The 14,406-nt window shown below is 34.8% G+C and overlaps 1 protein-coding gene across 6 annotated transcripts in view; it reads left to right on the top strand.

Annotated features, from left to right (window-relative positions):
- Positions 1 to 14,406, top strand: part of NR2C1 (nuclear receptor subfamily 2 group C member 1) — a 46,032-nt gene that overhangs the window by 11,835 nt on the left and 19,791 nt on the right. For 3 of the 6 annotated variants that reach the window (XR_003432957.1, XM_027107211.1, XM_027107209.1), the window contains exons 5-10: positions 1,007 to 1,186; positions 2,233 to 2,380; positions 2,481 to 2,571; positions 6,737 to 6,921; positions 8,128 to 8,293; positions 13,955 to 14,076. Coding sequence is in view for 5 of the 6 variants with exons in the window: in XM_027107211.1 (XP_026963012.1) it covers positions 1,007 to 1,186; positions 2,233 to 2,380; positions 2,481 to 2,571; positions 6,737 to 6,921; positions 8,128 to 8,293; positions 13,955 to 14,076 (892 nt within the window). In the remaining variant the exon portion in view is untranslated. The remainder of the gene's footprint in view (positions 1 to 1,006; positions 1,187 to 2,232; positions 2,381 to 2,480; positions 2,572 to 6,736; positions 6,922 to 8,127; positions 8,294 to 13,954; positions 14,077 to 14,406) is intronic. The other 3 variants (XM_027107210.1, XM_027107213.1, XM_027107212.1) reach the window with 3 other exon arrangements.

Genomic DNA, 14,406 nt, shown 5'->3' with positions numbered 1-14,406 from the left:
GCATATTTCAAAGAGTTATGAAAGACAGTTTCACTTTTTGAAAGTAAACCGAACATGTGGAAATTTTTCTGAATGTGAAACCAGTTTTGTCAAAGGAATTGCTTAAAAATTAGTTGTGATCCTTAATAACATGTATAATTAGGTTGTTAATCTACCTGTTGAGTCCTGTTCTCATTCCAGGAATACAGAGTAACAGATTATTGAGGTGGAAAGCCTCTGGTTAACCTCTGTGTAATGTTCTGCATAGCTGAGCAGGCACTTCTCCAAGCCTATTTCTAGTACTCAGGGTTATGCCATTTTAGTTCCTTCATGCCAGAAATACACACCCATATTTATTCATATAGATTCACAAGTGCCAGTGGGATAAGTTTAAGGGCCCGGCTTGTTTTCTTTAATCTTTTTTTATCTTTTCCATAGCTTCATTAAAAAAACCTCCACTAAAAAAAAAAAAAAAAAAAAACCTCCACTAGAGCTTTTCCAGGAGTATATTCAGTTTGTTAATAGTTGTGCCAAAGAGATGGTTTGTGAAACGATAGGCTTATCAAAGTACAACAGATTTCTCCAGAAATTTAAAAGTGGAACTCACAATGAGGAAAGATTATTAGATTTCAAATACTAACTGACCTTATATTCTTTTTTTGGAGCAAAGTTTTTAGAATAAAATAACTTTTTACAGTATGTAACAGAACTATAATTTGTAAGTGATCTCAGAAGTGAAAATAGTTTTTATATCATGGGGTTATGGGTGATTTTGTTTCTTCTCCTTCCCAAATTTTCCATGCCATTGTTAAGATTACTTTACAAAATTTAAAAACTCATACTGTAATATATTTTATCAGAGAATAAGTTTGTGCCATTCTCTGTTTGGTAATTCCTAAAAAAAATTTTTATGTCATATACTCAGAAATCTCAGTTTCATCTCATGTTTAAAGGGAAGAAATGGGCTTATTTCATTTCAGTGCTGAAATATGTGACTTTTGTGTTTTCTTAAACATTTTGTCTTTAGGGCGTCATTATGGAGCAGTAACTTGTGAAGGCTGCAAAGGATTTTTTAAAAGAAGTATCCGAAAAAATTTAGTTTATTCATGTCGAGGATCAAAGGACTGTATTATTAATAAACACCATCGAAATCGTTGTCAATACTGCAGGTTACAAAGATGTATTGCGTTTGGAATGAAACAAGACTGTATGTATTAGCTTTAAAGGAGAGAATACTTTTTAAGAATTCAGGCACACTCTTAGAAGTGTGTTAAAATTAACATGTTAAAATATGTCAAATATATATGGTTTTTAATTTAAAGTTTTCCAACTAGAAATATAGAAATATGTGAATATGTATGTATTTTTTTATACATTCAACAAATCTTTATTGAGTGACTATATGCCAGGCATGTATTTTTAGTTTGAACATGGTAATAGATACATGTTTAGTTTTTGATTAAACTATCAATACTAAAGTGATTAATAAGGTAATGAAAATAGCTAGTATTGAGTTCTCATTATGCTTTACTCTGTGTATAGCGTATGAATTAACTTATTTGTTCTCACAGCAAAATTCTCAGTAGATGCTGCTGTTATCCATTTTACATTTGAGTGAACAGAGGAAATTTAGTAACTTGCCCAAGGTCACACAACTAATAAGTGGCAGAACTTGGACTTTAATCTTGGCAGTTTATTTTTTCTCAGAAAATGTATATTTAACAGCTACAGTATACCACCTCCTAAGTATCATGAAATAAAATTGCTATAAAATAAATTAAATATATTACCTCTGTTTTATAAATGAAGACTAAGCAATTGAATTGCTTCTCAAAAGTCTCCCTGCCCTTAACTGAAAAAAGATTTAACTTCGGTCTATTTGTGGTTCTCTATTAGTATTGTTTTCAGTTGGTTAAATATTACTTCATTTTTTAATACTCTTATATAGGTAATTAAAGGACTCCTAACTTCAGGTTTCCTTTTTGACAGTGAGCTTTTAAAAAATAGGAGTTCTACATTTCTGCCACGGCTGGGGCAGGGAGAGGAAAGAGAACAAGAGATGCACATTGGCCAGTTTTACTCTTTTGAAGCAACTTTGTTGAACTTGCAAATAATTTCTAAAGATTGATGGTTATCTTTGGAGTTCAGTTACAGTAACCATGTCTCCCATTAGCAGCATTGCTGACCTAAAGCTTACATTTGTAATTGCCTGTAAATTCTGCATTGTGATATAAGTTTGACACATTTTTGTAGCTGTTCAGTGTGAAAGAAAACCCATTGAAGTATCAAGAGAAAAATCTTCCAACTGTGCCGCTTCAACAGAAAAAATCTACATTCGAAAAGACCTTCGAAGCCCATTAGCTGCAACTCCAACTTTTGTAACAGATAGTGAAACTGCAAGGTATAGTAAAAACAACCAAAAACCACATATATTAAGGAGCTGGTAATTTGTTTTTCTTCCCAGTGAAACTAAGGCTAAAATTTGTACTTATTTGTTACAGGTCAGCAGGACTGTTAGATTCAGGAATGTTTGTGAATATTCATCAGTCTGGCCTAAAAACTGAGTCAACTATGCTGATGACACCAGATAAGGTGTGTTTAGTACAATTAATTTAAAGCTTAAATTTTTTTAAGCTTTTAAAATTTTTTCCTTTTCTCCTCCATCAATTTGGCCAATAGATTTGGTCTTAAATATTCCCTGTTACAAATTGCTTTTTTTTTTTTTTAACAAATTATCATCAACGATTTGGTAGTGTCAAATGACAAAACTAAAAGATTTTAGTGATGAGTTTAATGTCCCTTATTTAAGGGAAAACAATCCATGGATTAGCAGATTACAGTGCTCACAAGCAGTGGAACACTCTTCCAGAGGAAATTTAGTCAAGAGTGAGTTTTATAGAGCATTTGAAGCAGCAGTGAGGAAACGGCTTAATTGGCACAGAGGTTGGGGATTCTCTTGTGAATCTATCGAGTCCTGTTGTCTAGAGTAAGGTGAGCTCACTAAAGCTGGAGCAGGAGGATTGTGACTGGTGTATGATAGGTTTCCTTGAAAGGTGTTTCCTTTAAGTGCAAACTGACTTAGGTTTAGGTTTGTGAAGTGGACCAGGTCACTAGAGCAGCCTCCGTTTTGCGAGTCCTGGTAATACAAATTAACTTTATCAGTAGAAATGTTCATTATTCCACTAGAACAATTATAGCTTCAATGTGAAAATGACAAACATTTAAATGTCTTCCAGGTTTCTTTTTTTTAATATATAAATTTATTTATTTTATTTTATTTATTTTATTTTTGGTTGCATTGGGTCTTCACTGCACGCGGGCTTTTCTCTGGTTGTGGTGAGCAGGGGCTACTCTTTGTTGCGAAGCGCAGGCTCCTCATTGTGGTGGCCTCTCTTGTTGCAGAGCATGGGCTCTAGGCGCATGGGCTTTAGTAGTTGTGGCACACGGGCTCAGTAGTTGTGGCTCACGGGCTCTAGAGCGCAGGCTTAGTATTTGTGGCACACGAGCTTAGTTGCTCCGTGGCATGTGGGATCTTTGTGGGCCAGGGATCGAACCCGTGTCCTGTGCATTGGCAGGCAGATTCTTAACCAGTGTGCCACCAGGGAAGCCCTCTTCCAGGTTTCTTTCATCTTGAAATAAAAGTCCTCAGAAATAGAAATGTATAAGTATAAAATTCTTTATATTCCTTTTGTGTTCTCCTACAGATTTTAGTGTTAAAATACTTAAAATATTTCAGGTGAAGAGAAATTCCTAGCACACCTCTCAAAACATTGACTTGAGTCAAAAATAGGAGTAGGGTTGCATGAGCTCTCATATTATGTATCCAGGTCATCTGGGTTCTCTTAGAGAGTTGGAGCAGCTCTTTATTGAGCAAGGCGTCTGAAAGAAAAAAGGTTTGCTTATTTAGATCCAGCATGTAGAGTTTCTCTAGTGTTAAACATTTTTCCTGAAGACAGATTTCAGAGAGACTATGAATAGTGTTTCTCTCAGGCTATAATGTGATCTGGTTTCATATGCCCCATAAGATTATTCAGTCTATATATGGCCAGATTTATGCTGTTATTTGTTGCTTGATACTTTAAGGCACTCTTAATACTTGTGCTCTGGAGTCAAATTTCATCTGCCATTTACTAGCTGCATAACCTTGGGCAAGTTATTTGACCTCTTAGTGCCTCAGTTTCTTTCCTCATCTGTAAAATAAGGGATAATAAGAGTGTCTACCTTACAGGCTGAGCTTTAGCATGTTGTTATTAATTGAGGAGATTTGGTATCTTACCATAAATATACATCGTGAGGAATTACATACAAGATTTCACTTATCCTTAACTACATGGTTTGTGCTTAGAATGGTGGTTACAATTTCATTGACATTACCTCCATTAGGAAAGGAAGAGAACTAAGTTTTGTTGAAAAATTACTATTTGCCCAGACACTGTAGTTTTCTATATGTTTTTATATTAAATTGTATTAACAGTCTTGTGCGGTTAGTTTCTGACGAATGGTCCCAAAACTGTCAAGTTACAATATGAGATCTTTCCACATTAAACATCTAGTTAGATACATAGGTTATGAAATGGAAGAGATTATATAAGTGTTTAAGTTTTAGTTGAAAATAAGAATACCTAAAAATGTTAACTCCTTTTACTCATATATATAAAAGAAGGCTGGAGCAGTGGTTAGGAGCATGGGCTTTCCAGTCAGACAGTCTGACTTCCCATCCTGCCTCCACTGCTTACTGCTGGAGTGATGATGGGTAATTCTTCTTATCAATAATAAAGGGATGATGATTCCTATTTCACAGGGTTGTGAGGATTAAGTAAAAAACATGTAAGTAGCAATCCTGTAAGAAACTCAGTAACTAGTGGATTACTGAGTAAATGATTCTAGGACCATTCATTAATTTGGGGAGAGCACAAAACTTACTTGCCTACCTATTCAGTGAAATCAATTTCGCATAAACTAAAGAATTGATAGAAGAAATGAAGTTCAGGACTTCCCTGGTGGTGCAGTAGTTAAGAATCTGCCTGCCAATGCAGGGGACACGGGTTCGATCCCTGGGGCAGGAAGATCCCACATGCCACGGAGCAACTAAGCCCGGGAGCCACGACTGCTGAGCCTGTGCACTAGAGCCTGCCAGCCACAACTACTGAGCCCATGCGCCACAACTACTGAAGCCCACGCACCCTAGAGCCCACATGCTGCAACTACTGAGCCCATGTGCTGCAACCACTGAAGTCCGTGCTCCTAGAGCCCGTGCACTGCAATGAAGAGTAACCCCCACTCACTGCAACTAGAGATAGCCCCGCACAGCAGTGAAGACCCAACACAGCCCCCAAAAATAAATAAATAATATTTAAATAAAAAAAAAAAAAGAAATGAAATTCAAGGAAACATATCTATCCTCTTAGGATTAATAACACTAAAAACAAAAACCGTAAGGGTATAATGAGGGGACTTTCTCGGTGGTCCAGTGGTAAAGAATCTGCCTTACAATGCAGGGGACACGGGTTCAATCCCTGGTTAGGGAACTAAGATCCCACATGCTATGGGGCAACTAAGCCGCGTGCCACAACTGCTGAGCTCGCACGCCTCAACTAGAGCCCACGTGCCACAAGCTATAGAGCCCACGTGCCCTGGAGCCTGTGCGCCACTACCAGAGAGAGAAGACCCGCATGCTGCAACTAGAGAGAAGCCCGTGCACCACAATGAAGAGCCCGCGTGCCTCAATGAAGATCCCCCATATGCTGCAACTAAGACCCAATAGAGCCAAAAAAGGAAGAAAAAAAAAAAGGCTATAATGAATAATTTTAAATATCTGTGGTCCTATCAATAGGCCATAGAAGGCAACGAAGGGCCTTTCATTAGGTTAGGGTAGAATAATTAGAGCATTTATAAAAGAATAACTAATGAATTGAAGCACATAAAATTTATAAAAATCTGAATTTAAAATGATACTCAGAATTCATCCTTCATCATGAGAGGTTGCTATGGCATTGATTCATTGCTCTAAAAATAGGTAAGTAAAAGGAAGAAAAATCAAGCACTTACCTGCCTTTCCCTGTACAGATTATATTTCTGGGTAGTCAGAGAGTTAAGGATAGAAAGTTTTTTCATAAAAGAATTATAGTTTATATGCATAAAAATACACATTAACAAAAATAAAAGCTGAAGACAAATAGGAAAACGTGCAATGTATAACAAAAGCCCAATATCTTAAATATGTAAAGAGACTTTCCAGCTACACAGTGCCTGATGTTCAATGCATTTAACACAGTGGCTGGTAAAAGTTGGCATCCTAGAAGTCTGTTCAATAATCCACTTTCCTTTTTTTTCTCTTTTCATTAATAAAACATTAATTTTATCCGATATAACTTTAAAGTTTGTATAATAAGTTTTGGAAATTACTGTAATAATATTATCAGAATTTTAATGCTAAAAAGGACTTGAAAGATCATCTAATGTAATGTCCTTTTACAGAGAAAGCAATTGTTACATGGATAGATTAGCCAGTAAGTGCAGTTTTTAGTTTAAGGTAACTTTTGTATAAACATTTCCTAGGAAATGTACCTGATATTTTTAAACTTGTAGTTTCCTCAAGTTACCTCAAAGCTCAGAGCTCTTTGATTTTACTTTTTGGATTTCATTTATCTTAGAGTACTTTTCTTTTGGCATTTCATACTCTAGAATTAGGTATTTCAGATTTAAAAGTTTACTGATAACCAATTTGCAGAATTTTAATTTTTTTTTTTTTTTAAAGGCTGAATCATGTCAGGGAGATTTAAGTACATTGGCAAGTGTGGTTACATCATTAGCAAACCTTGGAAAAACTAAAGATCTTTCTCAAAATAGTAACGAAATGTCTATGATTGAAAGCTTAAGCAATGGTGATACCTCTTTGTGTGAATTTCATCAAGAAATGCAGACTAATGGTGATGTTTCAAGGTAAGGTCTGTTTTGATTATGTGTCCTTTTGCTCAAGTGTCCTTTAGTATTTCTTAAATTATGTTAAATATTATTTATAGAAGTTTCAAAAAACATATTTCTATTAGACTTAGAAAACTTAAGGCATAAGTAAATTTTAATTGAAAAATTTTATTCAATATAAAATGTCCAGCAGGTTACATTGTCAACAGTGAGCCATAAGTGAATAAGATAAGATTAGAAATGTAGTCATAAAATTCAGGAATTTTTTTTTCAATAAAGATGATAATTTGGGTCTGATTTTTCAGATATCTTAGTTGCCAGATTTTATCTTTTGTGTATTTAAAGTTAAATATTTGTCTTTCTAGGCAGTCATGTTCATTTTCCCCACCAATTTCTAGTGATGAAAATAGATTCTAAAAACTTAGTGGAATCAATTACGATTTTAAGTTTACACTTCAGGAAACTCGTATCAGAATTCTACTTTTCCTTCTTTTGGTATTAATACTTAGGATGCAGAAACCAGATTTTTTCAGGCTTTTTTCACACTATTCATCTTCTGAAATATTGAAGAAACTGCATTTAAGAGTCTCAAATAAGTACTTTGTTAAATATGAGATTTTAAAGAGCTGTAGAAGGCATTTCATTGTAAAATATGGGGAGCTATTTTGACTAGTTAATTTGCTAATATTATTTGCCATCCTGATCTCAAATTCTTATAGTTCAGATATAGCTGTGTTACCATAAGTTTTAAAGTATTCTCTGAATTTTTAAACAAAATTAAAACCTAACTTTGTGTTGTGTAGAATACAATAAAGTCAACATAAGTTCTTGCCCTTGGTTTTCTAAATAACTTATGTATGTAAAATAAATGGGCTGATACCTTGTAGTATCAAACGTATAACTTGTAAAATCATATTTTCATACCAAAGCATAAGAATTTTTCTCCCCTTAAATTACATAAGTTTTTTTAAAAGACTTTAATCCTCTGGTAAAATACATTAATATAATAATACAGTTTTTCATACGATATATTTGAAGTTTAATTTGTTGCTTTTGGAGAGAGTGAGTCAAAGACATCACTGAAATAGAATGCTCAGTGATACACCAAAGTTCTATTTTCTAAACAATTTTTAAGGCCTAAATCTTAACTTCAGAATTTTATATAGAATTTTCATTTTATTGTGGAGATTGGCCAAGCTCACAGCTTCTGATGTCTCCTTATAGGGCATTTGACACTCTTGCAAAAGCATTGAATCCTGGAGAGAGCACAGCCTGTCAGAGCTCAGTAGAGGGCATGGAAGGAAACGTACATCTAATTGCTGGAGACTCAAGCATAAATTACATCGAAAAAGAGGGGCCACTTCTCAGCGATTCACATGTAGCTTTCAGGGTATTTCTATATATATGTATATATATATATATTTCATAATTTTTATGTTGGTTACCATTTTGATTTTAATTGTCCTTTCAAAAATCAAAGTATATTTGTTGTGCTTTTAAAGTCAGAAATACCCCTGATAGAATTTGAGACAGCAGCTAAAACATACAAAATAATGGCTCAATAAAACATCCTGTTTATAAATCATAGTCATTATTTCAAATAATGTGATTAAGAGTATAAAAGTTAGCTTTTAGAACATTTAGACATTTTTTTCATTTAGACTCTATTAAATATAGTTTTATTGATGGTGGTATTTTTAACTTAAGTATTGGCATTTGTGCTGTGTTGAATCCACTGGTTTATCCAGCGCCTAGCTGCTACTACTTTAGTGTAAACCAGTTATCTAAGACCCAGATATTCTGCTTTTACCAAGTAACTACAAAGAACACAATTAATTATATATTGCCCCAATTAGCTAGCTCTCAGCTTTATTTTTTTTATTATTTTTTATTTTATTTTATTTTTTTGCGGTACGCGGGCCTCTCACTGTTGTGGCCTCTCCCGCTGCGGAGCACAGGCTCCGGACGTGCAGGCTCAGCGGCCATGGCCCATGGGCCCAGCTGCTCTGTGGCATGTGAGATCTTCACGAACCGGGGCACGAACCCATGTCCCCTGCATCGGCAGGCGGACTCTCAACCACTGCGCCACCAGGGAAGCTCTCAGCTTTATTTTAAGAAGGTTAAAATTATTTAATTCTAACTTCTGTTTTTTAACTTTTTGTACTTTAACCACTTGGAGAAGATACATTTGTAATTTCTTTTTTGCTTCCTTAAATATGTTAATTTATGATGGAAACAATACATGTGGAATACTAGAAACAATGCATGTAGAATATTAGAAAATAACTTTCTGGCATTTGATTTGTCATTCAAATAATATTTGGACCACAGCTATAGATAGGCTGACCATTGAGGCCCTACATTAAGACCCTGCTGTTTTGACCCCTCCATTTTAACCACTCTTTATCTTTGCTCTGCCAGCTCTGAGTACTGTCAGCGAATCATATGCAAGTGATTGCAAGTACTTAGGAGATTTCAATTAGCAATGCATAGCAGTCCTGGAATACCTGAGGGTAGTTGCTCTTAACTTTACTATAGATTATAAATTTCCATGGATTTCTTACAAAAATATGCACAGTTATCAAATAGATATGTGTGCTACTGGCAGAAATAATGAACACAAAATAAATCTAACACTGGCCAGAACTGCATATGATAAAATTTATTCTTGTAAAATTTGACTTGTAGAAATGGCCCAGAGAAACCTCACAGTGACTTAAATAATTCTGTAATTTGATATAGGCAATAAAACATATCAGTGAAACCAGTCTTTATGGAACATTTCACCAAAGATAATTTACATGGAAAAAATTAGAAATGTTTTACTTGCACTTTACAAGAAAAAAATTTATGGGGGCTGTAAGAACAGGCAGTGGGAATAATCAGTGTCATTCTTTAAAAATTTGTTTTGGACAGGTGAATTGGGGAAATTAGAACTTTTTTTTCCCTTCTAGAATTGGTTTTTTTCATTCTGTCTTTGACCCACCATACTCTGGGTATCCTCAGAATCAGCACTATGAAGTTTCTTGCTCTCCTGGAAAGGACAGCTCCTTTCTTCTCTGATTCTTATTTACAGCCTCTTGAGTTTTACTTTTCAGTGAGTTCCCAGCCTGGTACTGTCATGATTAGTTCTCTCACTGAGATTTTATTGTCATGAGTTTCAAGCCCTGATATCTATAATCAAAAATTCAGTCCTCTCAATTGCTGAACTAACTAGCATTTTGTTTCTCTCTGGCATTTTTGTGTACAGTGCAGTTTGCACCTGCTTTCATGCACATTCTTTCATTTGAGCCTCACCACGGTCTGTTGAGAAGCTTTGGATTTTTATTGTCGTTTTGTAAATGAGAAGAGGTTTGGAGGCTTTCGTTGTCTTATTGAAAGCATTCCAGACATTAAGAAGAAATAGTCTAATATGTAACTTGCATTTTGATTCTGAAGAATCTAGAACAATAGTAATATTTAACATTTTTATTAAACTTTAGTTTCTGGTGTGATTTCATATACTTTATTCCACTTGATTTTTTTAAATTTCCTATACAAATAATCAAGGTGGATAGAATTACCATTTAAAAATAAGCATATGAGACAGAGGTAGGTATTTCTAAAACTGTTCCTCTCTGATGTTCATTATCTCAATATTAGAATCACAATCCTTCTAGTCACCATGTTTGATGTTTGGGAGACATTATCATTCTCCCCAAACCTCACTACCTTCCATTCCATGACAGAATCCTAACCATTCTATTGTTTGAATTTCTCACTTCCTCTTCATTTTTACTGCCATATTTCATTCCTTTACAAATTTTTTACTTAAACTGTTAACAGTAATTAACCTTTGCTTCCAGTCTCCTCATCTTGTCCTGTGCACTGGTAGCAGAGTGATATTTGTTAAATAAACAATCCAGTTATGCTTCTGTGCTGCCTAAAATTCTTCAGTAGTTTTCCATTGCCCATCGTTTCTCAGACATGCCCGCCCCTTTCTTGGCCCTCTCTATAGCTCATTAAGTTTCCATTTTATTCCTCTGTTGAGACTACAACACCTAGCTTAGTGGATCACAGTGAAAGATGCAGTAATATGGTTGCTGAATTACTATGTAATCCAGGGTCACACAGCTAATTAATGACAAGTTGAAAGTATTATAGAATCCAGGTCTGCTAATTCAAGTCAAATGATTTTTTATTTTATTTATTTATTTATTTTTATTTATTTATTTATTTAGGCTGCTTTGGGTCTTTGTTGCTGCGTGGGGGCTTTCTCTAGTTGTGGCGAGTGGGGGCTACTCTTCGATGCAGTGCACGGGCTTCTCATTGCAGTGGTTTCTCTTGTTGCGGAGCACAGGCTCTAGGCGCGTGGGCTTCAGTAGTTTTGGCATGTGAGCTCAGTAGTTGTGGCTTGCAGGCTCTAGAGCACAGCCTCAGTAGTTGTGGCACACGGGCTTAGTTGCTCCGCAGCATGTGGATCTTCCAGACCAGGGCTCAAACCCATGTCCCATGCACTGGCAGGCGGATTCTTAACCACTGCACCACCAGGGAAGTCCCCAGATAGCTTTTTAGAAGCTGTATCATTCAGCCTGTTTTCAGAACTGCTAGAAAGGTAATTGCAGGCAAGTAATTACTTCTAAAATAGGTAGCCAAGTTTAGTTCATGTCAACACTCTTTCTAAAAGTCATCTTAATATAATAAATGTGCATAATTTGAAAAATGTGTTTAATTCAATTTATAAACCTGAAAATCCACAGGCATTTTTGGGAAACTTTAACACCTTTGTAGTAGAAATTTACCTTCTCTGTACAGAGGAAGAAATCTTTGTCTTTTCAGTCTAAAAGACCTGTTGAATGAATTGTTTCTTCAGCTAGCATTGGCTTTCTGATTGATATTGCTAGAGGTATATCTTGCTTTAAGAAAATTAAGTATGTAAAATAGATAAATTACAAGCCATTTCCTCTCTATATAAAATAATACAACATGGCAGTCTTGAATAATGAATTCTTCTAGTATATATTGCAAGTGGTTTCAGTTTTATGATAGAGCAACAGAGACTTTGCAACGTTGTCACCACTGTTGTGTAAATCAGGGTGCATCTGTACTTTTAGCGCTTATATCCAGTTTTTACATATTATAAGTATTTCATTTGTTTAAAAGTGATTTTAAACTACTTAGCAAAGGGTAATCTTGTTTTTGCATCTTATTCCTCCCCCCCTTAAAACTAGTAATCTTTGGTAATCCCCGACTTTTCAGGCTTTTTTTCCCCTACTCACCTTAGACAGTCCTGAAAATGTATGATAGTTCCCAATTTGTTTTTCATATACTTATGTGCAGAAACCGTTGCATCCTAATAATTATATTTATCATGCTTAATATCTGCTTACCTACAGTTCTTTTAAGAATTGTCTTAAGTAATGTTATTTTAATTTACTGCTCCAGTAAACATTTCTTAAACATTTAAAAAATTATCTTTTCACACATGGAATTTCAACTGTCAGTTGCCCTGTTGTTTTATTACTTGACACCATTTATAAGATAAACCATTTATGGCTAATATTGAACAAAGGAAGTTAATATTTTTTGCATTTTTATATAACATTTCCAGAGAACTTTGATATCATTTTGATGAAAACCTTTGATCTGTTTGGCATCGTAGACACCTTTGAGAATCTGATAAAAGCTATATATGCCTTCCCCAGAAAAATACATATGGACGTATCCACCCATCCCACTATAGAGGTAGCCACTGTTAACTGTGTGGTGTATCTCCTCCTGTCACATATATATAATATAATACATATAAAATGTATATGTATATACACATACTCTCTTCTTAACATAAATTGGGTCATCTACATATTATTTTGCTGTTTTTTTCTACGTAGATGTCTGTGAAATGTTTTTCCTATTCTATCTCAGTTTATCTTACTAATTTTAATGCCTACAGGGTACCTTATAGCATGGATTATTCTTTTTCTTAGAGATAGAAGATTGGGTTATTGCCAGCATTTAATTTCTCTGTTAAGAGTGGTGCTGAAATGGACATCCTTATATGTGCTTTTTTTGTGGATGTATGCAAGTATCTTTTTGGAATAGAGATTTAGAAGTGGCACGGTTAGGTCATAGGATAAACTCAATTTTAAAATTTTGATAGATACAGCCAAATTGCCCTTCACTTTACCAATACTCCGAAGTATGTGTTTCCCTGTATCATCACCTATGCTTGATATTATTGATCATTTTAATAATTTTAAAATAGAAAGGAAGTTTCTTATGGATGAAATTACATTTCATTTATAGCAATAAAAGTTCTCTTTAACAAGATTTTCAAAAATGCTTTTAGAAGTATTTTGATGTAGGATATTTATTTCCAACACATTTAAAATAATTACCTACGGTCTGCAGTACAGACTGATAGATAGCCTGTGAGCATTATGGCCACAGACACATTTTGTTTTACCTGTAGATTAAATGGGGAGATTTTACAAAGAAGCTGCTCTTTGAAAAATTGAAAGAGCTGGTAGTACTGAGCCCAAATTCCCATAAGTTTTCAGTGTGTTGAATTCAAGTCACAGTCATGCCCTTTATCTGGGAATATGCACTTTCCAAATGGCATCAGCAGGCTCACTTCACTCATTATTCTCCTGACCCTGTAAGCATTTGAATTTGTTATCCCCGTAGCCTAAATGAAAGGGACATTTAACATAAAGGATTGCTCCTTAAACTGAATTTGTTGTATATCACTGTTAATGAAGGGAGGGAAGGAAAAGACATGTTATTAGACCAAGACAAAAAATAAATTTTAAAAAACAACCAGATGTCATGGTTGGTATTTGTTAAGTGGAATTCTGCTTTATCTGAATTTGCTTTGTTAGAAACTGTGGTCTTCTCATTTATTCTAAATCCTATTTTTAGCTGTAAAATCTAGTGACTTGGATTATTTCAAGATTTGCCTTTGGGTTAATATATTAGTTATTTGATATGTTTACATTTAAGTTTTTCAAAGAAATGATGATTTAGAATTGTCCGACGTAAGATAACTTACCTCAGTCCCTGTTCGCACTAGCTCACCATGCCATCTCCTATGCCTGAGTACCTGAATGTGCACTACATTGGGGAGTCTGCCTCCAGACTGCTGTTCTTATCAATGCACTGGGCACTTTCGATTCCTTCCTTCCAGGCTCTAGGGTAAGTGTCTTGAAGTCCTTGAATATAAGTGTGATTTTCTAGTACAGACATACATTAGGCAAGAACTTTTATTTTGGGAGGATTTGATTAAAGGGGGGGGGGAAATTATATAATATTATAACTTGAAATTTTGTCATTTATATGATGAATCATGGCAGGTGGTATTTACTGTGTATTATTTTTATGTGGAAGATTATCTGAACTTCATAATTTGACTAAGTTAATAATTTGAATGAAGTAAATGCAGTGGAGCTGATAAATCATGGCCAGCATTTGTAATAGGCCATCTTTTTTTTTTTTTTTTTTTTTTTTTTTTTTGCGGTACGCGGG

Source organism: Aethalodelphis obliquidens, unplaced genomic scaffold (assembly GCF_003676395.1).
Source record: "Aethalodelphis obliquidens isolate GAN/ISIS:26980383/991018 unplaced genomic scaffold, ASM367639v1 scaffold8, whole genome shotgun sequence".
NCBI classification, from domain to species: Eukaryota; Metazoa; Chordata; class Mammalia; order Artiodactyla; family Delphinidae; genus Aethalodelphis; species Aethalodelphis obliquidens.
This window is presented reverse-complemented; position numbering and strand designations above follow the sequence as displayed.